Here is a 26,976-nt window from a genome sequence, read left to right as displayed (position 1 = left end):
CATTCACTGGGATGAACGTGCAGCAGTCTTCTATGATCTTGGCACAGACCCCTCCCTCCATTGAGGTCATTAAGTCCAGTACATATTGGTGCTGCATTACAACGAGGTGGATTTCTTGCATTTCTTCTTTGATAGAATTGAGACCGAGCTCAGTGCTGTTCATCATTTTGAGCATCTCCCACCTGGTTATTTGTATCTAGCAGGCATTAGCTTTTGTTTAAAGGGTGAAGGAGGGCATCAAACCCTCTGCCGCTGGCAGTAACATTACATACCATGTGTATTTGTAAAGCGCACATTCACCCTTAGGCATCTTGGCGCTGAATAACAGATGATTTGTGTTACCCAACTCAATGGTATTCATTTTATCGACCTCAAATGGATGAATGGCTGAGTGGACCCGCCGGGATTTGAACCTGTGACCATCAGGTCAAACACAGGCCACTGCAGTGGATGCATTAGTCTACTGAGCCACCAGACCCGGCTACAGTGCTATTGTGAACAGTCCAAATTCTTCTGGAATGTCCTTGAATTGTGTCGAGCCAAAATAGTCCACCGGTCTCCTTTCACGAGCTTGGTGCAGCAAAGTTGTCTTTTTCTTTAATGGGTGCTGGTACAATTCTGATAGCTCTACTCCAGGAATGACCAGGGTTGGGGTGTGCATGGTGACCAGGGAAGACAGTCCCCTCCATCTGGGAACAAGCTGAGTGTAGTTGCTCTCTCCGAATTTGCAGTAGTAAACTATCAGCGTGGAGGTGCCCGATGCATATACAGAATATATAATATCATTCCACAGTTAGCATTCATGCCCAATCGGAAGTGTTCCTTTTCCTCTGAAACTTAAGGAATACAGTGTAAGTTCCCATACAATCACATGTTGTCCTTTCCCTTCTAACCAAGCGTATCCACCCACATTGGTGTCCCAAATCTTCTGACACTGGGTAGTCCTACTTTCATTCAACCCTCCCCCATGCAATCCATTCCACTTTTTATCACTGAGCTGGGTGGCCCTACCTAGAAATTCCATGTTGGGAGCTCATTTGCTGTTTAACAAGACAGCCTCGGTTACACTAAGAGCCACACTCAGTCCACTGCTGGAGCAGACGTGTTTGTGCATTGAGTTGGGGGTTTTGCTACCTCAAAAAATCACTTCGCCGGAAAATCTTGGGCTTTGTGATATTTCCTCTATGTGGCCCTTCCTATGCATCCTGTCCAGTTCGGTTTGGATATCAGTGGGTTCAGTTAGGATGTATAGCTCTGTGGGGTTGGTGTCATATTTGGTTATGTTTACAACGACCCTGTGTGGTTCTATCTTGTTGGGTTGGATTTTGGCCCTTACTCAACGTAAGTAGAGGTGCATAAGGCATTTTGCTTTCTCGGAGGCTACTTCTTGGGACACGTAAAGTCTATCTGCGACTACTGCATGCGGCATCAATGAACAGACTTAACATGACTTGGCTGATACTTGGGAGCCGACTCTGGTCATATGCTGGTACCATGTGTTATGTAAAAGGGCGCTGTGCAATGCACGTGGGATGCTGGTGTTCTGTTTGGTGTAATTGTAGGTAATGTAAGAGAGACCCTACGCAGGTGCTGTTGTTCCCTATAGGTGAATTTCTTAGCAGTTCCTTGGTAGTACTCAAGTGTGGGACTATCCATAGTAGGCAGATAATACATAGCCATATAACTATACATAACCTTTGTTACAACACTGCAGTTCTATGTATAGGTCTATTGGGAGTCATCTGTGCTCCTCTGGTGGCTGTGTTCCTTTTGACCACTTCATAACCTTTCGTAGGTTTTGGTTCTAGGGTTATATCACCATGGAAAGGCTCAACTGCACATTGGAACAGTGGACTCATGCACTTTTCCTTTCCTCTTTGAGGGCCATGGGTGTTAAGCTGACAATACGCTGAGGGCCCGTGTTTTTTCCCTCCTACTATTTGGACAAGTTAGGTAATATTCTGTTTTCTTTTTGGTCGTGGGGGTTGATGACAAGTCGGCATTGGTGCACTTTGTTGTCCTTGCAGCTACCTGTTTTTGAAAACAACTTTGCTGACTGCTAATTCAGCTTAGTTACATCAACTCTGTTCTGAAAGGTTTTGGAGAATCTGTATGTTACACCAGTGGCGTGATCCCATCATCCTACCAGTCGCTATCTGGTGGGGTACCAGAAGGTGACCCCTGTTGTATCAATTTTTCAGTGATTAGGGGAGCAAGGGTGACTTCTATAAACAGTATTAACAGGACAGATCCTATTTATACAAGCCATTGAGCACCCTCATCCTATTGGGGTGTTTTCAGACCTTTCCGACACTTTGTCTCTGGGTGATCAGAACGGTGTTAGATATGTTGTGGAGTGGTCCCCTGAGTTCAGGGAGGGTTAGTAGTGTGGCTTTAGCAGGGGATCTAGGAGTGTCACTTGTTTTTCCAAAAACTCCTTGCCGGCTGCGTGCATAAGAGTGCGGTGGCTGCGCACCCACCAAGACTATTTTCTTGCTGAGGGCTACCTGTTTTGCTATTACCCCCGGTTGCACTTGTTGTGAGTTGTGTTTTTCAGTCCTTGTATGTTTGCTACATGTGCGCAGAAATGTGGGAAGAGGGGGGAGGGTTGCCGTTTGGTGTTGCCGGTGCTTGCAAAGTGCCCCGCGAATGGTTTTTTATGTTTGTGTATCTCCTTGTTCTCTGCAAGTGATGTGCAGCATGGCCCTCCCTTGTGCCATCAGATACCTGGCTTTGGCTGATCTCGACCCCGCCTTTTTATCTGAAATCTTCCTTTTTGTCAAATTATGAGTGTTCTTTTCTTTTAGTTTGGGTGTTCGCTTCAGTCGCATAATTCATTGTTTCCCTGCCCCGCGGGGAGGGGGATCAGAAGTTGCTCTGTGGCCCCTTCTATCCCACCCCGTGGGGTCAGAAGTTAGGGCCAACTGTTTTCCTGGGTTGTTTCTGCAAGGTAGGAGCTATGAGAGTGGACGGTGCTTGGAACGGAGGTGAACCTGGAAGGTTGCACTGGGTGCCCTGCGTTCTATTTGGAGCTGGGGTAGAGGCTTTGAAGCCTCCACCCCTGGCAACCCCCTCTCCCTCGTACCACACCCTGCTTTATATCAGTGTTTCTGGTGGGCCTGCTGGCCCTTACCTTTGGCTGGAACCTCTGGAGCTTTTCAGATTAGATACAGTTGGTAATTGCCTAACAAAATTGATGGTCATCTTGTTGATCTCCGGAAGGGGTAAAGGTTGAGTGATCCCCCAACTGGAGTCTCGAACTCATCATCACCCTGAGGTAGGGTAACCAGATTTTTTAAGTCAAAAATTGGGACATTTCACAAAAATCAAAATAGGACTACGATTTCATATCTTAGAGAGGTGCAGAATGACTTGAAAGACAGCGCTCCCCAATAGAGCAAACACAAACCCGAGGCACTGAGTGGCATAAATTAAATGAAGCTATTACACAGACTATCATAGTTGCTAATTAAGCTGTTTTCTGAAAAGACAGGCACCTATTCTTGCACCGAACCTCATAACAGCTAGTTCAGTGGAGCCTCTCCAAAAACCCGGGGCAAGTGTTTCATTCACTGGAATTGCCAGGACCGATAACCAAAAACCGGGACTGTCCGGGTAAATACGGGACCTCTGGTCACCATACGCTGAGGCCTCTTAACTTATTGACTCTCACGTGTGGGGGGTTGTGAAGTTTTAGGATCTTATCATCTCAGGCGCAAGAAGAACATTGTTCCCGTCTCCGAGGATGGCTTCGTTTAAAACTAAAATGGAGGCGTCCATTGATTCAGAGGCTTCAAGAGCATTTGGGGACACTACTGGGACTGCAAGTCATGAAGGAAACATTTAGCATGGACATGATGCCTGAAAATGGGATCCTTCCGGATTGGTAATTGGAAAGCGTCCCATTAAACTTTGGCTGCGGGAGCTGGGTGTCTGCTTTTTAAACAATTTTCTAGATGCTGTCCCGCCACCTCGTTAGACTTCCTTGCCCCTGGGATGTTGCCAGTGCACCCTTCCTGGGGGGTCAGCAGCAGAATGTGGCCTTAGTTTTTGTATGCACTTTAGGCAACCTGATTATTCTGTGCTCCCAGAGAATCACCATTGATGCTGACTGATTATTCTGTGCTCCCACAGAATCACCATTGATACTGAACTTAGTGTGGACACCTGCACAACACAGCCCACAGTAGCCCAGAATTCCTGGATGCAAGTAAAACAATTTCGTTTTTTGGGACCCCCAATGCTGTTTGTTAGTTCTTTCTGATATCATTTGTAGGGGAAGAGAGTAGGAGGATGCTGGTGAACTACTGGGGGTTAAGTCACTGGTATTATTTTTACCTATTTTGTTTACTGGGGCGGTCTACTTTACTGTGAATTTTGGCTTTATGGTTGTGTGAAGGAGCTACCTCCCCACACTGTCACCCCTCCTTGCCAGGGTCGTCCCAGTTGTGCTGGGTTCCCTATCTGTGGTTTCTGCTGCAATGTGCTCACCCAATTACTTAATCCCGGCTGCAGTTGTGTGGCGAGCAGCGGACCTCCCTGCAAATGAGTCTATGATGTGTTCTGATTGCCCAGTGCTTGGTACTGGGGAGGTACTTTAACCATATCCTGTTGCATGGGGTTCTGTGGCGGCTGGTCTCAATTCTCTAACCTCTGCTGCAATTGATGGTCATGCTATGCCTTTGACCGTCATGCCTCTACCAGGTGACTGCACCTACGGCAAAAGAAATACTCTCTAATGTCTGGTTGCAGCCAGGCTCCCTGGCCTCTACTACCATATCCTGTTCATGGTACTGTGCTACCTGTTTGGAACATTCTAAAGTTTTGCATTGGAGCCCCCAATGTGACTAGTGCCATCTGCATGGCTGTGGCCATTGCTGCTCCCTCGTGGGTAGTCTTTTTCAACTTACGCTGCACTCATTTTGCTGTATCTCTTTGAGTCTTCCCTGCTTTTCTCTATCCCTTTCTTGCTTTTGTTAGGGTAGTGGTGTATATGATCTTGTATTTTCTGCCAGGGTTTGGTATCTAAACCATCTACGCTGTCCAGCCCGCTCTGTATCTCGGTGGGTAACCCATTTTTCAAAATATTATAGAAATATGTGACTTGTGGGCCAGTGTTGGCCCACTGCTGTCCGGTTTCCTGTCCCCATCTTTCACTCAATCTATTTAGGCAATCATTTATACTTTCCTCTGGCTTCATGGTCTTCGACATTAGCCTTCCTACACCTGGGTGGTCAGTAACTATTTCTCTCAGGTCAGTCCATATTCAGTGCCTGTGCATATTACATGCAGCCCGTCATGCTGAGTATTGGTGTTATTTCTGGAATGTGAGCTTGGGTGAACATCGTGTTTGGCTGCTTAGCACCTATCCCTAGGTTGATACCTGCAGTGTTTTTCTCAAAGCATGTAATCCATTTTCCTGCCCCATCCAGCATAGATGGTAGCTTTGTTCTCAACCCCTTCTTGTCCATCTGGTCCAATGGCATGTATATAATCCCTGTCGCGCCCTTCTGCAGTAATGGGTACATTCTCATTCTAATTACTCTATGGGTTGCCCCTCAACATAGCGCTCCCATCTTGTGAGGCATTGCTGCATGTAGCGGAAGTTCAAACTGGGGTTTCCTCCTTCATGCCTCATGCAATCCTCCACTACTGCCATGTCCTCTGGCTCAAACGATCTTTCCATCAGCCAAGGCCTGTCATATTGGTACCTATCCTCAGTCCAATCTGCTAATAGGTCGCAAAATGGGTATGCAAAAGTCTTGCCTTCCCTTTTGGCTATTATCTCCCTCAGGGTTAGTTTATCTTTGTCTTGCACCTGTGTGGAGCAGTGTGTATCCTCCTCGCTACGTCCCTCGTGTGCACGCACAAGTCCCATTTTATTTTTCCTGCTTCGCGGGTGGGTACTTATCAGGCTGCCTTGTTTTTTTTTTTTCTTGGTCAGCTCCTCTCCTTAGTCGATGGGACAGTGTGGCTCTGGGCCATGCTTGTAGCCTTTCATCTACGTCCAACTCTTCCCAGGGCTGCTCCCTGTACCTGGCATGTTTCCCTCATCTAAAGAGATCACTATCTTGTACTCTTGCCCTACCTCCTTTTTGCTAAGTCTGGGTGGTGAACTCCACTTCACCCGCGGAGTTTGTGGAGATTTCTGCACTCCGCGTTCATCACGTCAAGTTGGCGTGCGCGAGTGAGGAAAATCCACCTCCCAGTGAGATTTTTCCTTGTTCGCGATCGTCGACATCAAGTTCGTGAGCAGGAGTGTGGAAAATCAACCTCCCGGCAAGATTTCTCAACGCAGGCGGTCAGATTTCTCATTCTGAGTGATTGTGTATGCTCGCGACCGCTCGCGTTGAGAAACTGTCCGTTCGCGTTGAGAAAGCTGCCACTTGAGTAAAAATCTACTCGAGCGGCAGAAAGGAAGCAGCACTCGCTTGCGCTGTGCATGGTGCTGTTCTCAATGATTACATAGTGCAGACAAGCACCTGGCACTGAAAATCACAGAGAACAGTATTTATCCAATGCACTCTGCCGCTTGCGGAGCTTCCCGTAGCGCGGCAGAGGATTTTTTGCACTTTGCAGAGTTCCGTGTAGCAGAACCCCATGAACTCCGCCCAGATGTCCTTTCACTCTCGAGCATCAGCTCACATCTGTGTCCTCGTGCCGCCTGTCTCTTTTGCTTTGAGCTGCACGCTGCTTTCGTTTGCCTGGCTTCACCTTCAAAGTCACTCTCTCTATCCTGCTCCACGTACTTGGGCAAACTCTGTAGCCCCACCCTCATCATCGGTCCCAGGGGACTTGAGCTCCCCTCATCTCCCGAGCATGCTAAGTCGATATCAAGAACCACCACAAAGTTTCCAGACACTAGTCTATGCTCGCCTGAACCAGTGAAAGTGTGTGTTTTATCTGCCTTTGAGGTGTCACGTTTTGAGCTTGATGGACGGGAAGTCGAGCTTTTGGGGACCTTCCCTATGGACTTGAGCTGCCCTGGAGGCGTATTATTATTATTATTATTATTATTATTATTTACATTTATAAGGCGCACAGCTACCCAAGGGTTTCCCGGCTCTGCCTGAAAGGACCAAAAAAGAGAGACAGTGAAAATGTATTGATTGAATATCCACGTTTTCAGTGCCTTACGAAAATGGACAAAAGTAGTTTCTTGTTTTAGCGATAGGGGAAGAGAGTTCCACAGAGTAGGGCCCAGGCAGGAAAAGGATCTGCCGCCCATATGGGACAGTCTATACCTAGGCACCGTAAATCTTGATTGAGTGGATAAGCAGAGGAAGCATTTAAGGATGCCAAAGCAGGTTGCAGCCATCATTACCGCTTGATGTTTCATGGAAAGCCGATCATCCATAACAAAACCTAAATTGCGTGCTTGTTGGACGGGCTGAGGAAGGGGACCCAGTTCAGATGGCCAGTGTTGGGGACCCCATAGTTCTTTATTCTTCCCCAGTATCAGCATCTCAGTCTTCTCCCCGTTAAGTTTTAACAAATTGGCTTGCATCCACCATGCAATTTTACATAGCCCTGCTTGAAGGGATGAGAACTTAGACGCTCCTTCAGCAGAAAGGGAGAGGATTATTTGGGTGTCGTCAGCATACGAAAAGATTGCCAACCCTGACTCTGTGGCGATGTCAGCCAAAGGTTTCACATATATATTAAATATTAAGGGGCTAAGGATAGAGCCCTGAGGTACCTCGTAAGGGGACATGTGGGTTTTGGACGTTGCGGCCGAGGAGAAGACCTGATACGTGCGGTCCTCCAAAAAATCCTCCAGCCATTTTAGGGCGAGCCCAACCACACCAATGGATAGTAACGCTTGCAATTGTAAAGTGTGAGAAACAGTGTCAAATGCAGCACTCAGATCTAATAGTATGAGTGCCACAGTGTCACCTGCTTCTAAATAACTGCGCAGCATCTCAGTAACTCTTAGAAGCGTGGATTCCTTTGAAAAGCCTTTCCGAAAACTTGACTGAGAGGGATGTAAGAGCTCATGGAACTCAATGAACTGAGTCAATTGCTGGTTCACATGTTTTTCCCAAATTTTAGAAAAAATAGGAAGCAAAGAGATGGGGTGGAAGTTAGATGGCTGTGTTGGATCAGCGCTTGCTTTCTTCAGCAGTGGAAGAATCATAGCGTGTTTCCACTCAGGTGGAATCACCGCTTCTTGCAGGGAAGCATTCAATAGCCCCATGATCAATCTCATGGCAGGTGGCTCAATTTTCTGTAGCACGGTGACAGAAAGCGGGTCTAAAGGAGAACCAGATTTCAGGCTCGCTAAAGTCTGACTGAGACAGATGGAGTCGAGCGGAAGCCAATGCTCTAATTTATTCACACAGTTTTCCTGTATAACCTTCGGCAGCATATGGGCTTGCTTTATTGTGGTTTTCTCTGACTTAGACCTAACTGTTCTTTTCCAGTGGGGGGCTCGTTGGCTTCTACATTTATTGGATTTGAATATCCTGATGCAGGGGGAGCTGGTGTGAGTACATCCATCACTGCATATCGAGAGGAGGTACCACCGCCTTGCTTGCTATTGGCATTGTGGAGCTATCAGTTTTAGTTTCTTCAAAGATGGTCCTTATTTCTAACATTGACTCTTGTTTGTCTTTCTTTTGTCCTGCATATTTGGGCCATATGTACGACCATTCCGTTTTGCCATATGCAAATTTCTATTTTTTGTGACTCAAAATTTGCGACTCGTAAAATGGAATGTACTAATGTGTCTCAGACACATTTAGCGATGCCCAATGGGGTCGCAAAAGACCTGCCTCATCAATATTCATGAGGCAGGTCACAATTTGTGACCTATTGGAAATGAGCTACAATCACAGAGATGGTGGACTGCTGGGTACAGCAGACCACCATGTCTGTGTTTGCTTTTTAAATAAATCAACTTTGTTTTCAAATGCAGCCTGTTTCCCTTACAGGAAAACAGGATGCGTTTAAAAGAAACAAATGAAAAGTGTTCTTTTAATGTTTTAAGGGGAGGCAATGGTCCATGGTCTTAACAAATATTTTTGCATGCATTCACAAATAGAAAAGGGTTTCCTGGGGACCCCTTCCCATTAGCTTACCACCCACTTGAAGTAGGTGGTAAACTGTGTTTGTTTTGTGACCACATGTTTGATCGCAAAACAATCGTACATCCCCCTGTGACGTGCTCTTAGGAAGGGGCGCCCTTGGCACGCACTTCCTAATAGCGACTCGCAAACCCTTTTTTGCGAGTCCGTAATAGGTTACTGACTCACAAAATCGGGTTTGTACATACTACAACCCTTTTTAGCGGTCACAAACTGCCCGATTTTCTGTTTGTAACTGTACATCTGGCCCCTCTAGTCTTTATATGTGTTTTAGTGTGTTCAATTATATTTGTGCCAAATGGTCCCTTCTTTGGCCAGGGAAATGTGTGCCTTTGTGTTTAAATGCCAGTATTGACAAAACTTATTAATTCTATTTATCTGTTTGGGGAACCTAGTTTCCATATTCTTCAATGGTAAATCCATGGCAATTTTAGTAATTTGGATAAATACCACTCATATGACGTTTTATAGTTGGTTTGTCTAATCGTAGGGGTAATCGTACATGGTGCACTCTTACAATTTACATACTAGGAGCTCAGTGCTTTTACAATATTCACATCAAATAGCTTGACCAAACATTTCAATAGAAACAAGATAAAAATGCATATGTAGTATTACAACAAAGGGCGAATATGCGATATGTTACAATAGCATCTGCACGATCTCAATTTTTTTGTCATAATACAGTTTGCAATCAATAATCAACACAGCATCATCACATCCATAATACAGTTCAATGATGGTTGGCAGAAAAATGTACTTTGTCAAAAAATGTGTACGTTTATCAGTACATGTTATCCTCTAAAAAGAGAAGGCTTGTGTGGAACACGTTTCTGAATGAGCTGGATAGTCTGCCAATATCCTCTCCTAGACAAAGGTGGTAGTCATAGAAACCATATCATAATAACTCAGAAGTCACTGGCCCCTCTTGGCCACACACACAAGTTATGTCCAGTTTCCTGGGTCCAATTTCTTCCCTATGTCCGAATTCCACCTTGTTAAACGGCCAGGGTCCAAGCTAGATGTACCCCCCACACTCCTTCCAGATACTAACAGTGTTAAGAAACCTCTTAGCACTGGGAAATCGTTAAACTAAAAAGCTATGCGACAGAGGTATCAACTCCACCCAATTAATATAATTTTATTACAAAAGTCAACGTCCTGGGAGTTGTCAAGGGCTATCTTCACCTTAACTAGTATGCTAAGCTATAGAAAATGGTGACTTCCGTAGAAACGCCTCCAAAGCCGCCTTACGACTGATTCAGTTAGGACATATAAAATAGGTAATATACCAGACTGTCAGTGGCACAAGCGCTTAAGTTATCTTTTTAAGCTTCTTCCTAGTTTACCATACGCCAGATGCTGTAGACTATGTATCTGGCTCACAAAAATGTTACATGAGTTCAAAATCCCTAAAAAAAACTAAAGACAAGAGGCATTTGGTAAAACAGGAACAGTTTGTTTCATCAATCATTACGGCCAAGAGATCAGTTACAGCTACATGGTCTGAGGACTGTTCCAATTTACAATTTGCCTGTGTCCTCCTTTTATACAAAACATGATGGGTTATAAAAGTTTACGGCATATCATATATGGTGAGGAATGTTGGTTGCTGCATCTGGAGTCAAACATTAATTGTCTAATGGTTATCACAGGTGCGCCTCGACCTCGCATGGACACAATGTCCAGATATCTGGCATGGGGAACACGTGATTACTGCATGTGCTGGGTGCTGATTGGCTATGTGTTCCTAATTCATGTGCCTTCTGACTTTTTATGGTCTTTTTAGGTGTACACGTACCCCCTTTGGCCATGTGATTTTTACTGGGGCAATCTCCCTTCACCATTGTAACGTCTCAGTGCCTATTAGTGGGATTGTTGAAGAGTTTTCTGCCCAAGTGTTTGCATGCTAGCTATGCACCCTCCCTCCTCTGACCTATCAATCAGCAATCCCGGGCCTAAATTACAGAGCCTGCTTGATTATATATTTGCGAGTAGAGGTTGATGTGGAGTTCACAATGGGCGATTCTGTTACTAAGATTGAAATGATGAATGCATTGATTTCCTTATTAACAAGTTTACGTAAAAATGTGACCATGAATGTGTCTTTTACTTGTCGATGTAGTAATGCGGAAGCTTTACATATGCAGACTAGTTTATTTTTTGGGCTTCCTTGCTACTTTTAGTAGGAATGTGCTACATAGATAGCAATAAGTTGTTGGCTCTTATAACTTCATAAGCACTTCATAATATCAGTTGCAATAGCAAAAGGAATCATGTACATAGTCTAATATACATTGCTTTGAAATTTCATTACGATCCGTTCAGCTGTTTTGCCGCTATAGGAAATACAAAAGTCTATGTAAAATGCACTAGAGCGGAAGTGTGTTTTCGGAACCCCCTTTTTTCTTTGTACCCCCTTGATAAACACCGCCAAACTTTCAATCTTCCACCAATGTAATGGGTGCAATAGGTCTGCAAAGTTTAGCAACGATACTTTAAGCAAGTGCAAAGTTATTAAAGGACAAAAGCAGAGGAATTCCAATCTCTAGTAACTCTAACTATGACTACAGAGTGTCTACCACCACATGTATAAATATTTTTTTAATTTACCATTCTAAAATGGCTACTAGTCATGTTGAAATGGCCGCCTGTGCAACATGATGGATATGTGTATGTAGTGTTCATCTTGGCGATTTTTTTTTTTACCATATCCAAGAGGGCCATTGTATCTGCACGTGCATAAGCATATGTTGTGACACACTAGTGGTAATTTAGCCATTTTTAATTTACTGTTCCAACATGGCCAATGATCATTTTAGCATTTTCAAACCACATATATATATATACATACCTACAACTTATGCAAAATATATATTTGTCAAAAAACTATGAAAAAAAGCATTAGCAAAGCCAACTGTGCAATCCCTATCTTTTAAAGCCTAATGGCCCAACCTCACAACTATTGCCTTTGCCAGTGCTTGTTTGAGTAATCCTAAACACCGTTTGGTCCATTTGAGCTAGAAACGTTTTTGCTGACATTCATATTATGTAGCAGATTGTGGATTATTTGACATGGGCAGTAAATTGATACTTTTTTGGAAAATGCCACAGAAGCTGAAATTGCAACAGATGCGGAACCGCATAGTTCCAGCAGCCCTGGAAGTAGATCATCACATGTAGAACTGCCCGACACAGCTGCACAGACAGATTTTAATAAACGAAAACTGCTGTAGTGGTGGCTTTGGTTCTCAATGTTACCAAATCGAGTACAGCACCCTCACAGTTAATGGGTGAATTTAGTTCTAAGTTTGTGTTCTTCGTAAATGGCAACCACTTATGAAAAGAACCTTCAGAGAAAAAAAGCGATGCCTACTGTTATTTTACAGCCTGACACTTGAAAGACTGCTCTGATGCCTTCCACCTCATTAAGCTTTCTGAAAACATCTTCCCTGCCGGCGGTCTACCATGTACTGCGGCTACAGGGGAGTTGTTCAGCGCACTGGTGTGAATATGTGTGGGGAAAGGGCATGTTTTGGGTAATTGAATTAGCGCTGCTTCGCTGGCCTCCCTCTGTTTGGAGCTGTGCTTCAGGGTTCAGTCGAGGGCAAGGCGAGCAGACCACTGCGTGCTCTTCACGCTGCCCTCTCCTGCTGGAGTGACTGTCTCCCCTGAGGCTGGTGAATCAGCTCGGTGACTGCAGGCTACAAATACAGACAGCCGTAAAGCTGTGTGTCTGCAGCTCAGCACACGCCTTGTGCGTTTCTCACACCCAGACGTACAGTCAGGTGTTATCTTTGTTCCTCATCCATCACAGTGCTAAGCGCTGTGTCTCATAGCACAATAACTGCGCCGCAGTGGTCCTCATGCACAGCATGGTACCCTTCCCAAACAGGATCAAAACCAATGCAAAACAGCCTTCCAACCACACACCCTACACAATGTGGAGCGCCACCCATATCGGGCTAGCGCTTCAGAGCCAGACATAGCAGTAGTAAGCGCTATATAAATGGTGCAATACAATACAATTAAATTTACCCGTAACAAAATCCCATATTGTGTGGCATATTTATTAACCCCTCCCCTGCTCATGACGGAACCACTCCGTCATGAGCCACGGTCGCCGTGTGCTCATGACGGAATGGTTCCGTCATGCCGCGGCCGTTGGCGGCCGCTCCTCCCACGCTGCGCTGATTCCCCGCCTGTGCGGGCGATTAGCGCAGTGGGCGGAGTCATGACGGAACCACTCCGTCATGAGCACAGCTCAACCGTGGCTCATGACGGAGTGGCTCCGTCATGAGCACAGCGCCACCGCACTGCCCCCAAACCCCCCCCAGCGCTGCGGCGGAATTCCCGCCGCAGCGAAAGGGTTAAAGAGTTGTGTTGCCTTTGCGCCATGCACTGCGCGCAAGAGCGGCACAGCTCTTAAGTCTGATTTATGAAGCTACTCAAACCCGCCTTGCGTGGCCATGTTTGGTTTGAGAAATCTAGAGTAACTCAATGCAGTGCAAATCGCTGCGTTGCGGTACTCTGCCCCAGGGAAGCATTCCATGGGTGGGGCGTGGGTGTTTCCACGCATCCACCCATGGATTTTGGTGCATTCCCAGATTTACCATGACTGGTAGACCTGGAAATGCAACAAAATGCTACACCTCTCCAGGGGAGGCGTAACGAGGAGAAATATCTTTATTTCTCCTGGTTACTTCCTCTTTCAATGTGTGCCGCATTCTTCAGCAGAAATAGAATGCGAATAATACCTCAGAGGATTGTTTTTGTGCATGAAGGTATCCCTTTCTGCACAAAACAATCTAGCTTAGAATGGAAACACCCTTACACCATGTGCAAGGGCGCCTGCGTTGGCCCTAGGCAGCACATGTGCGGCAGTGTTGGGAAAAAGACAGCAATGCACACTCTTATGTTAAATACGGCTCATTCCTGCCCTTTCCCTATCATGCAGCACAGCGCAGCAAGGTGAATTGCTGCACTCCGTGATTATTTCATAAAGGTGCCCTGTCTGTTGTGGACTTGTTTGTGCCTCTGCGGCTCAGGGACGTCGCTGAATCACGAATCCAGAGATCTCACTTGAACATTATGACCAAATGCTATACTGTACCCCCTGACATCATTTCAGTTTAATATTTGACTCATGTCTTTTTCCTTTCAGTAATTTCTCCAGGAACAAGCTAGCAAGTTTATTTAAGAAGTCATTTCGTCATCTCAACCTATCACACCTGTAAGTATTCACATATTTGTCTGTTTCAAATGATCAACTGTAGGCAACTGGAGTGGAGACTGGTATGTTTTTTGGTTGGTGGGAGCTTGTTGTGGGAGTGGTTGTTCTATTGTTCTATGACTTCATGTTGTTCTGTTTGAAGCTTTTAAGTGTGCTGCTCAGAAGTGGTAAATAAAAGGTTAAGCATAATGCTAGCCTCCTGTCTTGACATAAAATTATTGAGACATGATAGGTGCTTAGTGCACTGCGCTCAGTAGAGATGCCACTAATGGTATGCCTACTAGCAGCAGGAGATGCAGAGTCGCCGAACGTTACTATTTATCTGAGTCAGAAGATTTTCACTAGGTGTGCATTGAAGACGGCAAAGATGTATTGTGTTGGCTGGTAAATGTATGTAGATTTTTTTTCAACTTTGTTAGGCACTACCTTCTGTTTTTAATAACAGTTACATGCATGTACACACTGATATGGCTTTTCAGTCAGTCCTTTTCATCCAATGGTCTTTTGTAGTTTCATTCACATTTTGCGCCCACCCACTTTAGCCACTGGTTTACCCGTCTGTGAACCACCGCATTCTGTTCTTGCACAATTTGCCCACCCGCACAACAAATAGTCCCCTTCAGGGCCAAGGACTACTCGGCCAGTGTGTGCCTACACATATAATAATATACACATTTTGGCATTGAGACAATGATAGTTTTCATACAATACATGCTTTCATACAAAACGATTCACAAATAAAATAAGGAATGGCAAAGTCAGCAGCCAATGCCAATGCCAGATCTGGTGACTTTGCTAAAGTTTGTTTTATTTGTGGACAATCTTATGGTGCCCTGTGCATCGTTCGCAGCCATCAAAAAAGGTATTACGAGCAGTGATGGGGAAAGAAAGAAATAAAGGCACAGAGCACTGGCTGCATTCAGATTATCTGCCCTGCCAGTGCCAACATTTCTAAAGAACAGAATAGCCTCAGAGTCCAGGCGCTTGTGGGAAAATGTCATGGTTCACAGAGGGCATTTCACAGAGTGCAGGACAATAATACCATCACTTTTCTGTCAATTTGTGACTCGGAAGGAACCCCACGGTATATGTTGGGCAATTTGGTTTCTCATAAAGAAACACATGGCTTCAGGTTGCAATGATACGCCTCCTACTGGAAAGTTTGCTCAAATATGTACGTTTTACTGTCCATGGAGGGCACTTGCTGACGTATTATCTTAGCATTTTAATTAAAGCTCCGTTTTCCGTTTTTTCTGGTCTTTACAGTTAAATACAGACATAAAACCATTTATTTTCTTGTCTGTATTTATTTTTAAATGTGGATAGAAACGGAAATTGGAAGTTCTTTTAGTGATTCTAAATACACTTTGCCATGACTGCCACAGTGGCGTAGCTAGGGGGGGGCGGTCCGCCCCAGGCGGCACTATTTTGGGGGCGGACAAAGGCATTCAGATTAGGCTTGGCTTGCTTTCGTGGACGGGCAGAGAAGGAATAGGACTCGAGCAATGTCCTCTTCTTTTTTGTGCTGGCAGCTGTCCCCCCCCTCTCTTCCTATTATTCCCTCTCTTTCTGTCTTGCTCCTCACTTACTGAAAACCGTAACTTGAAGAAACGGTTCACAACCTCTTTCCTTCTTTCATTTAGTTGCTTCCCTGTGAAATGGATCCAAAAAAGAAAAACACTCTTGCGGGAAATGCCCTTTTTCTGACATTTTTCTATTCCAAAGTGCAGCGGGATGGAGAGAAATAGAAGGTTTTAAATATGAAAAATAAATACATGACTAAATAAAGCAAGACAGAGTGGTTGCAAAGTGGCTAGATTGGTTTTATTCACATCCAAACACATCAGCCTCACTTTACAGTGAAGCCTACTTTTGTTTTCTCGTCTTTCTTTGAACAGCTTTGTTGTCCCCAGGTGGGGAAGGGCACCATTCCTGGAGGTACTGCAATACCTGGATGGATGGATTGGAAAACAAAATGTGTACCATGGCTCTGTTCATGGATGTGGTCTTTTTAAACCATACTGCTTACGTTTATTAAGGAAATAAGCAATGGACATTGAAACGGTTCCCTTCAGGGCCCTGTAGTCATGTCCTTAACTTTTCAGGTAAAACCACTCGCTGATTTCTGAAGTGAGTGAGAGATCGTTAAGGTAACCATGTTGTTTCTGCTCACATTGCACATGCTTTACTTAATCTTGCATCCCCTATGAGTGTTCGCTTTTACTTTTTTTTTTTAGGCAGCATATTACTCTTATCAAGTGCATAATTTGAATTGAGCCACATTCAAGTGCTTATAGTGGGCACAATTAGGTTGAAGCTGAAGGCAGTGCGAGTTTCTCTCAGTGGGGCAGTATAGTGTTCAGTGGGGGAGAGGATGTGGCACTATGGCCAGAGCTGTCGAATTTGGAACTGGGGAACTGGGTTCAGCCTTCATGACCAGTCCACCAGACCACTCTACTGAGGGAGCACATTCCCATGCTAGACCTTGCAAGGCCCCACTAGACCTTTGAAGGCTTGATGTCTTAGCACAAGCAGGTGTACCCTAGTGGTGTCAATTGTGAGTTAACCCCTTCCCCGCTCATGACGGAGCCGCTCCGTCATGAGCCACGGTTGCCGTGTGCTCATGACGGAACGGTTCCGTCATGTCACGGCCGTTGGCGGCCGCTCCGCCTACGCGGCGCTGTTTCCCCGCCTGTGCGGGAGGACAACGCAAATGGGCGGAGTCATGACGGAACCGTTCCGTCATGAGCACAGCTCAACCGTGGCTCATGACGGAGCGGCTCCGTCATGAGCACAGCGCCACCGCGCTGCCCCCCCGCACCCCCCAGCGCTGCGGCGGAATTCCCGCCGCAGCGAACGGGTTAACCTTGAAGGCCTGTCCACCACAATCCATACTGAAGTTCATCTCCAGTCTTGCGGGCAGGCCTACGAAGCAGCACACCCTAGAGCAACAGTGATCCAGTCACTGTGACTCTGTCACTGAGGTCACATGAACCTTGAACAGGTTAGGGCGATGCGAACGGTGTGACCTCACTGGGTACCTATTTCGGGTGGGTGCGTAGTGTGTACAAGTATATTATGGTTTTAAAAAAACTTGTTGCCTCCTTCCTGGCCTCCAGCAATTTCAGAAACAATAAAAATGTCATGATAACTTCGGTGATTAATGTTCTTCCTAGAGAGAGATCCGAGTTTTGTCTAGTGGAAGGGTTGACTCCTGGAAAGGTAGCACATACGGTTAATGTGTCTACTGCAAAGAACATGTACCATGCAGATCACAAAATGCACTGCTTTAATGGGGGGACCATGATGAATGGTCATTTAATGTCAGCTGTAGATGATGGATCCCTGAACAGTGTCATGTATGTGTATGTTTGCATTGTGCTGAGGGGATTACCAGGTAATTGTTCACGCAGCTCTCTGATGGAGGTCACATGCGGTTTTTCTGAGTCCCCAGATAGATCATGCAATCTGTGTGTTCTCTTTTGTACTGCCAGTCACCGGTGTATTCAACTGTGTAGCCTTGGACCGTGTCATGTATGTGCATGTAACTTGCATGATCGAGGTAACTATTAGCTGCAATACTACGTGTCTCTCGGTCCTCTTTCAAGTGCTTGCCGTCCTTTTTCCCAAGCAACCCCCCCCCCCAAGGGGCGGCAATCTGAGGGATAGCCCCGGGCGCCACAAGCTCTAGCTACGCCTCTGGACTGCCATGCCAATAACTGTGTGGATTGATAGGTAAGGGGGTTAAAAAAGAAGGAGTTTTAGTAAAGAGGCCTAGCCAGCAATAGATATGCACAAGGCCGATACTGAAAAGCGCATATTTTCATATAAGTGTATTTATTTATCTTCTGCTGGAGTTCAAATCACTGAAACCTGGCAGGCATTCAAGCATGACTGCATATTTATTGGGTAAATAAATGTGGAAATATACCAGTTTCGGTTTCTTTCTTCACAAAACCCATAATAAATATGGATAAATACAGATAAAGTTGACAAAAAATAAATATGGATAATTACAGCCGGAAATGTAAAAATCCCATTAATCCGGAAGCCCTAATTTAATGGCTCTTTCAATAGCAGTTTATTGGTTCAAAATGGAGCAAATATTGCACCTTCAAATGGCAATCGTCAGCCTAATGTGGTGCAGTTTGGTTTCTCTTGGAGTCAGCTTACGTCTCCTGCATGCACTTTTAGAGCAACACCCATATAACGACGACAAAGCAAGCGCCGTATAAAACATGCAATATTATGTCACTGTGGTTTACAACTGAACTGACAGAGCTGGCTGAATTTTTTTCAATATGGCACCCAGCAACGTCACGCCTGGTAGGAACCTCACCATTGAGAAAGATATGCAGGGGAACATCATGGCTTCAATCGTGCTAAATTTTAGTAGCAAATTCTTGATACACTTGAAGATAGTTCTCCTGGCGAGGTAAGGGGAGCTTCATGTTCACATGAGAACAATATAATAAATAACATACTAATGCTAAGGGATTCGCCTTCACTGATGCTTAGACATTTGCAATGATGTGAACAGCCCATTTCGTACCTGTAGCAGATGTGTCTCTTGATGCTATGGGGAACACTGCGTTGTTTTATGCGACCATGCTATACTAACATGAGATAATTTCTGTTGCTCATATCTGGGTACAAAAATACAGATGTGATAGCACTTCATATCTATCATGGGGTCTTTACTATATACTCCTTACTTCACTGAGCAAAAAGTTCCTTTAGAAGACACATTTGTGAGCATGCAAGTAACTACTGTAGCTCCCACAGACGAACGTTGAAATCTTTCCTCAAGAGTGATTTTTCTTTTATGAACTAATGAGCTTGTAGTCCTTGTTAATTGCAATTATTTTTGCATAACCTACACCCATCCTTGTCTGAGTCACTCCTGTGTTGATCTCCATTGAAATCCTCAATAGAGTGTAGGGTTTTAATTTCTTCATCTAACTTATACACTGTTTGGTTCCAATATTGAACAATTGAGTGCACTATTTTCTCATTCATCAAAACTATAATTTCCCTTCTGTTAATAGGATTTCTCTGACCGTGGCCGCGGCCACAAATAAAGGGTGATGGGGCGGGTCGAGGGAACATGGGAGGGTAGGAACAGGGGATCACGCGGGGGTGGTGGTGTTAGAAATAATAGATTTAGAAAAAATCTTAACTTGAAACGCCGGCTGCCTCAGGCAGCTCATTGCGGTCACCGCCTCTCCTCTTCCTGGGTCCCAGCAGCCTCTGGGTCAGACTTTCATCCAATTCCCGTGCTGCAGAGCAGCGTGGGGATTGGCCTGAGCGGGCTAGAAAGACATGGGGGTTTCTCAAACCCAGCTGCTCAATGCAGCCGGCCTGGAGAAACCTAGGTGTGCATGTATGTTTTGGTTGGCCTGAGACGGATGCAAACACACATGAGCACTTAGGGAGTGCACGAAGCATTCCTCCTCCCCACTCCCATGCCTCTGCCCCTCCCCGGCCCTCCCGACAGCACTGGCTAAGAACCGGCAAATGCAAAATAAAACAATGCAAGAACATTTTTTTTATTTTACATTTGCTGGCTCTGAGCTAGGCCGTGGGGGGCACTCCTCCGCCATTGCGGAGGAGCTGCCACTGTTCTGACCTATTTGTGTACATGATGCAATTTACCTGCACTCCAGTTTAGTGATTCTGTTGACTCCATGTTTAGTTCTTCAACTGCATTTATGCAGAACATTGTTCGTGGAGACAGCCAATACTAAAATGTTACCTGAGTATTTCTTGCATTTTCTCATCAATTAGTAACATGATTTCTCCTAGTTGTAAGATGGAATGTATTATCTTTTAGAGGCCAGTCTTTAGATAACAGCAGAATATCGTTTCTACTCATGATATTGCTCGTATAAGATAGATCCGTCAGCGTAACTAGTATTATATTTAGTGCTATCTGTTGAGGCGTTCTAGAGGATATGAGTTGGTATTAACTTAACATAACGTGTATTTGTTAGGCACACATGCATCTTGGTGCTGAATAACAGATGTTTTTTGTTACCCAACTCAATGGTACTCATTTTATCAACCTCAAAAGGATGAAAGGCTTAATGGACCTGCTGGGATATGAGCCTGTGACCATAAGGTCGAACACAGGCCTCTACAGTGGACACATTAGTCCACTAAGCCACCAGACCCAGCTAGAATTCAGGGATGCATTTACTGATATTCTTAATAAATCCCCAGTATTTGTACGAGAGTTCCCCCTGAATGGCTTTACAGGCATGCAGCCCTACCCCAAGCAAATTCAACTGTAGTTTTCACTGATAACCTATATTTTATTTTTGTGCACACGCGCAATGGAATACACCGTTTGGAAAGCTCTGAGACCGAAAGGGTGTATCTATGGTCTATAGTGGTGCGCCCAGAATGCATTCCTAGCACACAGGACTACTGTCTGTATCGCAGGACTTAATTATGGAACAGTGGTGGCAACTTGCCATTTTTCTGATTTGTAGTACAGAACATGCAGTTTTCTTGTTCTTGATGTGTCAGATGTCTACTAATTCTCAAATGATAAATTGACACTATCTTGATGTGCCTGGACCTTGTACCTTCATCCCTGAGTGAGTGGTGCACCCACTGGGGGCATATGTGGTGATGGGGAGTGCAATTTTATGTTTAATTCAAATATGTGACCTTGAAGCCAGTGGGATCTATTTTACAATGCCCCTGGAAAAGCATCAAACACAATGGAGGCTTAGAACAGCCTCCCTAGACTGGCAAAGTATATTTCTAGCATTCTTGAGCTTTGGGTTTATAAAGAAACACTAAGGGGCCGATTCTGATCTCGGTCAGAAGGGCACCGAATCGGGTTCGGCCATAGTGGATCCTATTCCGATGCTTCTTTTCCGACCGATCCGTATGATGCGAAGATGCGCGAGTTCTCTGACCGACTTGTTCCCGGCTCCGACCCGATCACACGCAAACCTACGCGCGCAATGGAGACGATTCTCGACCAAACGAGTATGATGCTTGAATTGGACAGCTCGACCGAGTCGGAGCATCCGGCTCGCAAAAGCTCCTGGAGTCGGATTTCAGGGGTCCGCGTCGGACCCCCCGACACCCGCAGCCGTACGACTCGCACACAGGGGGAGACACATGGGTCTCCCCCACACAGGCATGTATGGCGCGGATGGCACCAATGCGTACCCACTGTAGGGGGTGCACTTGTTCGAGACGTACCCATTCAGTCAATGGGAGCGCATGTTCGCGTCGTACAACTGGCTCCCAGTGACTTCTATGGGAGTCCGACCGAACCGAGTCCGACAGCATACGTGCGCATCGTTCTCACTCGGTCAGACTGTAGGGGTCTGGCTCGGTTGGAAAACACTCCGGATCCGACTCGGTCGAAGTGCTTTCCGACCCGGATCGGAATCGGCACCTAAGCTGGAAGAGGAAGAAGACAGGGTTGCTTACGTTTTCAGCAGTGAGCCTTTTAGAAAAGGCCTATTAATTGTCTATTCCTGAGCAGTATCATTAGTTTGATGGAAGGCATGAGGAGGTGGAGACGGCGTTCTCCTTTGTTGTACAAAGTGATCATAAAGGCTCTCTCCCAGAGTTGCTGCTCCCAAAGGCTGATGGCTGCCAAGCACAAGGTTTTCACAAATGATTATGCTCATGTGTTGTGTGCTCCAGTTGGAGACATCGCTTATTACTATCTGATGTAGAAACCATCACCCAAAGCAAAAACTGTGTCTGTTTTGCCGGGGAGAGATATAATAGGAGAAAGAACCTCTTTGTACATGATCCAGGATTCTGAAAGCGGAAACATAATTCCCTGTCTGTATTATGACTATAAAAGTGGGCCAAACATTCCCCACTGGGTTCCAGATTTCTTGCTGACTAATGGGGTAGGAATTCATGATGTCAAGGGCCGGTGTCGCTGACAGCCAGTCACCCAGAGATGAGGGGACACCATATGGGAAGTCAGTAAGGAAATGCTGGAGAAGCTTTGGAAATGCCTCAGTTCTGGAACTTGCCTGGCCTGCTGAGAGAGAGGAGTGGAAGATAACCCTGCTGGATCACTCTTTAAGATCAAAAGGTTCCATTACACCTTTAGAACTGAATGATTACACGGATTTACAATCATAATGACTTTAAAATAGTACATGAGTTAGTCGCTAATACTGATACCCCAGGGGTACCAGTGAACATCAACCTCAGTTATTAGATCGAATAACATCATTCTAAGTCTCCCGGGGGCATGACAAAACTCTAAGTCCCCCAGGGTCATGATTAAAAAACGCTCTTATTTCTCCTTTTTCAATCACGATAAGTGATACCTGCATTCAACCACCATTGAATTTATGATTATTCTATAAGATAAAAAGGTTCCATTACACCTGTAGAATCGAAAGTTTAGACGAAAGTACAGTCTTAATGACTTTCAAATAGTGCATGAGGTGGTCGCTATTGTAGATACCCCAGGGTTACCAGCAAACATCAACCTCTGTTTCAAGATCAGATAAAGTCATTCTAAGTCCCCCCGGTGCTTGACAAAACCACTCTAAGTCCCCCAGGGTGATAGTTAAAAAAACATTCCCGTCTTCCTACATTACCGATTGTGAACACCTCCTGAGGAACACTGCTATAAAACCTGGTTGCTTCCCCCACTTGCTTTAAGATGCAGGCTGGAGAGGGCGCTTTGTGGAGTGTACACTGAAGGACTAAGGTAAAGGGGAAACTACAACTGTAGGGTGACTCTCTAAATGTCTCCACAATAGGCGGAGTAATTTTGAAACCCCTTTCACTCGTTTATCAATTTATAATCCTCCAATCTTCATTTTTGATATCTTCTCCTCTCTAATGAAAAGAATAGTAATATCACACCTCTGCACAGACCTATGAAAACCTTCTAAAACAGAAACTAAGGTGCGCCACAGAAGCCTTACAAGACAGTCTTCTACTATTTTCCAAAGATGCACTAATTAGAAATTCTTTACTACTTCACTCCCTTATAAAACAACGTACGTAACATTGCGGACACAGAATATTTTTCCCTTACTGTTAATTTTTAAAGCAGTGTCTATGTTTACATCTACCTAGACTCAAACTCCTTATAATTTCAAATCACAAACAGATCTACATAGCATACTTCAAGCTTCTTACTTCAGTACTTCAAAATTCTCATAGAGGAGGCTTTGATAATAGAGCCCCCCAAATTAAGATCCATCCTAGTATGGAATACATAAGTAATGACTACATTTGCCCCAAAAGGGTTAAAAATGTTCGCATTTAATGGAGCAAAAATACACATTTATAGAAATCATTGGGTGCATGCATTATTAGAAATATGGGACATCATCAGTACTAGGTTCTAATACATAACACATTGTTCTCCATGTGTCCTTCAAGGACTGGACAAAGAGTCCCATATGACCAAAAAAGAAGAAAAAAAGTTCAAAAATTGGAGGGAAAGTGTCTCATTTGATTTAATTTGACTTTATGAAGGGATCCTAAAAAAACAACCTTTCAGCCCTGGCGAAAGCCATCAACCCATAGGGTGCAAAGTTGGCTGAAACATGTTGGCCTAGTTCTTCCAGAGATAGATGAGAGAGACACCTAATACCTCTCTTTACACATTATGCATTTTTTAATCATACCAGTACCTTTGATCTTCTTAATAAAATGTGTCCTTTCTAAAGGTAGGAGGTATTTTTAAACCTTTTTTTCCTCACATGGTGGATCCCATATGGTCTCAGATTGAAGAAACAAGCCCTCCTGGTGGAGGAAATGACCCAATGTAACGATCAGCGGCTAAGTACGCCAACGGGAGACATGGCTTTGCGGAACAACACTGTTGAGGGTCTCAGAACAATTTTGGTGTTGCCCTCCCCCTGTCTCAACACAACTCTTCCACTCCTTTTGATTTTACATATTCATTTAGGAGAAGTTGAGTGGAACTTTAACTTCTCCCTCCCTCTTTTGTTTCTTGAGGTAAGCAATGAGTATACAATGTACAAAATTGCAATTCTCCTAATGATTTGCATAGTATTCAGAGTCACCAATGTCTGTTTGTCTTTTATGCTTCAATTTATGAGATTCATATTTTGCTTAAAGAATTCTATGGTCAACCTTTATAACTGTGGTGCTTACTTAGTTATGCCTTCCCATTATTTCTGAATGAACACTTTCTTCTTAGTCTATTGCTGAAAAGACAGTAAGACTATAAAAAGTCACTATTCTTCCTATGAACAGACTATCAGCTCCTGGTTTTGATGCAAAATCAGATTTTCTGGCACCAACTACATCCTATACTCCTGCCGGCTAAGATTTTCAGCAGTATTCACAACTATTGATGGAACTGTTGGCCTCTCATAAATAGATTCACTATTTATATGTCATAAATAGATTCTCATTTTCTATCTTTAGCAAGCTTCCCATTCACACATCACACATAAATGACTGAGGCTACATGAGTGAAATATAAAAAGGAACAATGTGAAACACATTATAAGAGCTCATGGTATTCAAAATGGTTCAAACAGGGCAAACCACAACTCATCCACGCTTCATTAGTGTTAATGCTGCCGGCAGAAGGACTGGTGTCCATAAGCGTTGATCGACTTTAGATAATAAAATTGAAAAGCAACATTGCTTAGAAAAAAAACTTTTATGAGAACGCAAAGTCTTTTTTTATAGAGAAGGAAAAATTGAGTGGTCACTTGAGAAGAGCATCTGACTTTTAAACTGGAAGAATAAACGCTGAAAGCAGCTGCGTCCACAGAACTGAGTGTAGAGATTTAGGGGCAGATATATTAATATTTAGTGCAATGCAACACAGCAAAACAACTTTCTGTGCTGCGTCAAATGGAGAGGGTAGGAATAGGCCATATTGAGTACGATATGGCGCATTCCTGCTCTCCTTCTGCATTGGAGCACTTGTGGCTGCCAAGCGCACAACTCGGGCCCTTTTACGCCATAGTGCATGGGTGCCTGCGTTACAGCCAGTGATGCGAGGGTAAAGCAAGCCCTTTATAAGCCTTGCCCCCTGTTGTTTGGATCCAGGCCACAGGATGTGGACATAACACAATTAGCACATCTGCAGCATCTCTTGCTTCACAGTACTTCTCAAGCATGGTTTTGACATTGTGTTCAATTTAAATGCTGTGGGGCATATGTACAAGCCCCTAGCCCCACTGGAGCATCACTTTTTTTGACACTCCGGTGGTGGTATGCCCTGCACCATATTTACAAAGTGGCATTAAGTAAATATGCTACCCTTTCACACCGGTATCTGCATACAAGGGGCAAACAGTGGGTGTAGCTGTGGGTGTTTCACCACAACACCCATTGCTTTTTGACACTCCCCAGATTTACAAGGAGGTGAATATCTGTGGGAGCGCCAAAAACGAACACCATGCAAGAGCAGGCATTAAAATGGCGCATGAGGAGAAATGCGTGCGCCATTCTAAATTCTTCTTGTTTTTGCTTTTTCTATGTGTGCCCATTCTACAGCACACATAGAAAGAGGAAAAAGCCATTAATGATTGTTTATGTACAGGAAGGTGTCCCCTACTGCACATAAACAATCATTAAATAATGATGATTTGCTACTTCTATGGGTGCTGCAGAATGCAGCACACGTAGAAGTAACAAATAATCATTATGGATTGTTTATGTGCAGGAGGGGGCACCTTCCTGCACATAAACGAAAAAGAATTCCTTCAATGCAGGCATCCTTGCACTATGGTGCTTAGGTGAACGAAATAGACAGCGCCACTGTTGTACTCAATATGCACAAGCAGAGTGAAAATGTTTGCTTAGAAGTGTATATGTCGAAATAAGTCATTAGTGAGGCAAAGTAGAAAATATAAATAAAAAGATCAAGTCAAGTCAAGTCAAATAGGCTTTATTTCGACATAAAATATCTTAAAAAGCATACATACATCGGAGGTCATTTAGAGCATTTACTAAGTAGAAAACGTAAAAAACCCTAAATATTCTAAAATTCATCATTTTTTCTACATTTGACTAAAAGGAAGGTTATTTAAATTAGCTAAAAAGAGTTAAAATCATGATTAAACAATTTGCCTAAGTCTTTTTGACCGTATTCGCCATGCCCAACCTAGATACTTCGAGGTGGCGCATGCGAAGAATGGGCGAGTGTCTGTGAGTAAAATACGTAATGCCACGTTACAATGTCTAGTGCCCAGAGTAAGGCACATCGGTTTTAGCCATTTCATTCGGGGGACCTTATAGGCGGGGCACTCGAATAACAAATGGGGGACAGATTCATGACGCTGAGGGCAAAATGGACACCATGGCGCTGTCTGGTGTGGTATTTTCCAGTGGCATGTGAGTTCCATGACCGGGAGGAGACCTGTTCTGAATTTGAAATACAGAGATCTATCCCATGGGGCAGTAACAATGTCCAGGTACAGTTCTCTGATAGGGACATCTTTGTGCTCCAAAAAGTTTCTGGTAGATTTGCAAATTGTTGAGGAAGAATTCCTTTTGTTTGCTACCCATGTCCAATAGATTTGTTTTAACATGGATTTGGGCGGGGCTGACTGTTGGTGCCATGCTTCTTCCAGACCCAGATTTATAAGTAGAGCTTTGACGTCCCTTAGCCATTTTATTTTTGCCCAGCCGGGGCAGTTGATTATCTCCCGTAGG

The 26,976-nt window shown here is 44.5% G+C and overlaps 1 protein-coding gene across 10 annotated transcripts in view; it reads left to right on the top strand.

Moving 5' to 3' along the window:
- NTRK2 (neurotrophic receptor tyrosine kinase 2) overlaps nucleotides 1-26,976 on the top strand; it is a 539,717-nt gene that overhangs the window by 45,389 nt on the left and 467,352 nt on the right. For all 10 annotated transcript variants that reach the window (XR_014970375.1, XM_085633114.1, XM_085633106.1 and 7 more), the window contains exon 5: nucleotides 14,251-14,319. Coding sequence is in view for 9 of the 10 variants with exons in the window: in XM_085633114.1 (XP_085489240.1) it covers nucleotides 14,251-14,319 (69 nt within the window). In the remaining variant the exon portion in view is untranslated. The remainder of the gene's footprint in view (nucleotides 1-14,250; nucleotides 14,320-26,976) is intronic.

The sequence above is a fragment of the Triturus cristatus genome, chromosome 2_1, assembly GCF_964204655.1.
Source record: "Triturus cristatus chromosome 2_1, aTriCri1.1, whole genome shotgun sequence".
In the NCBI taxonomy this organism is placed as follows: Eukaryota; Metazoa; Chordata; class Amphibia; order Caudata; family Salamandridae; genus Triturus; species Triturus cristatus.
This window is presented reverse-complemented; position numbering and strand designations above follow the sequence as displayed.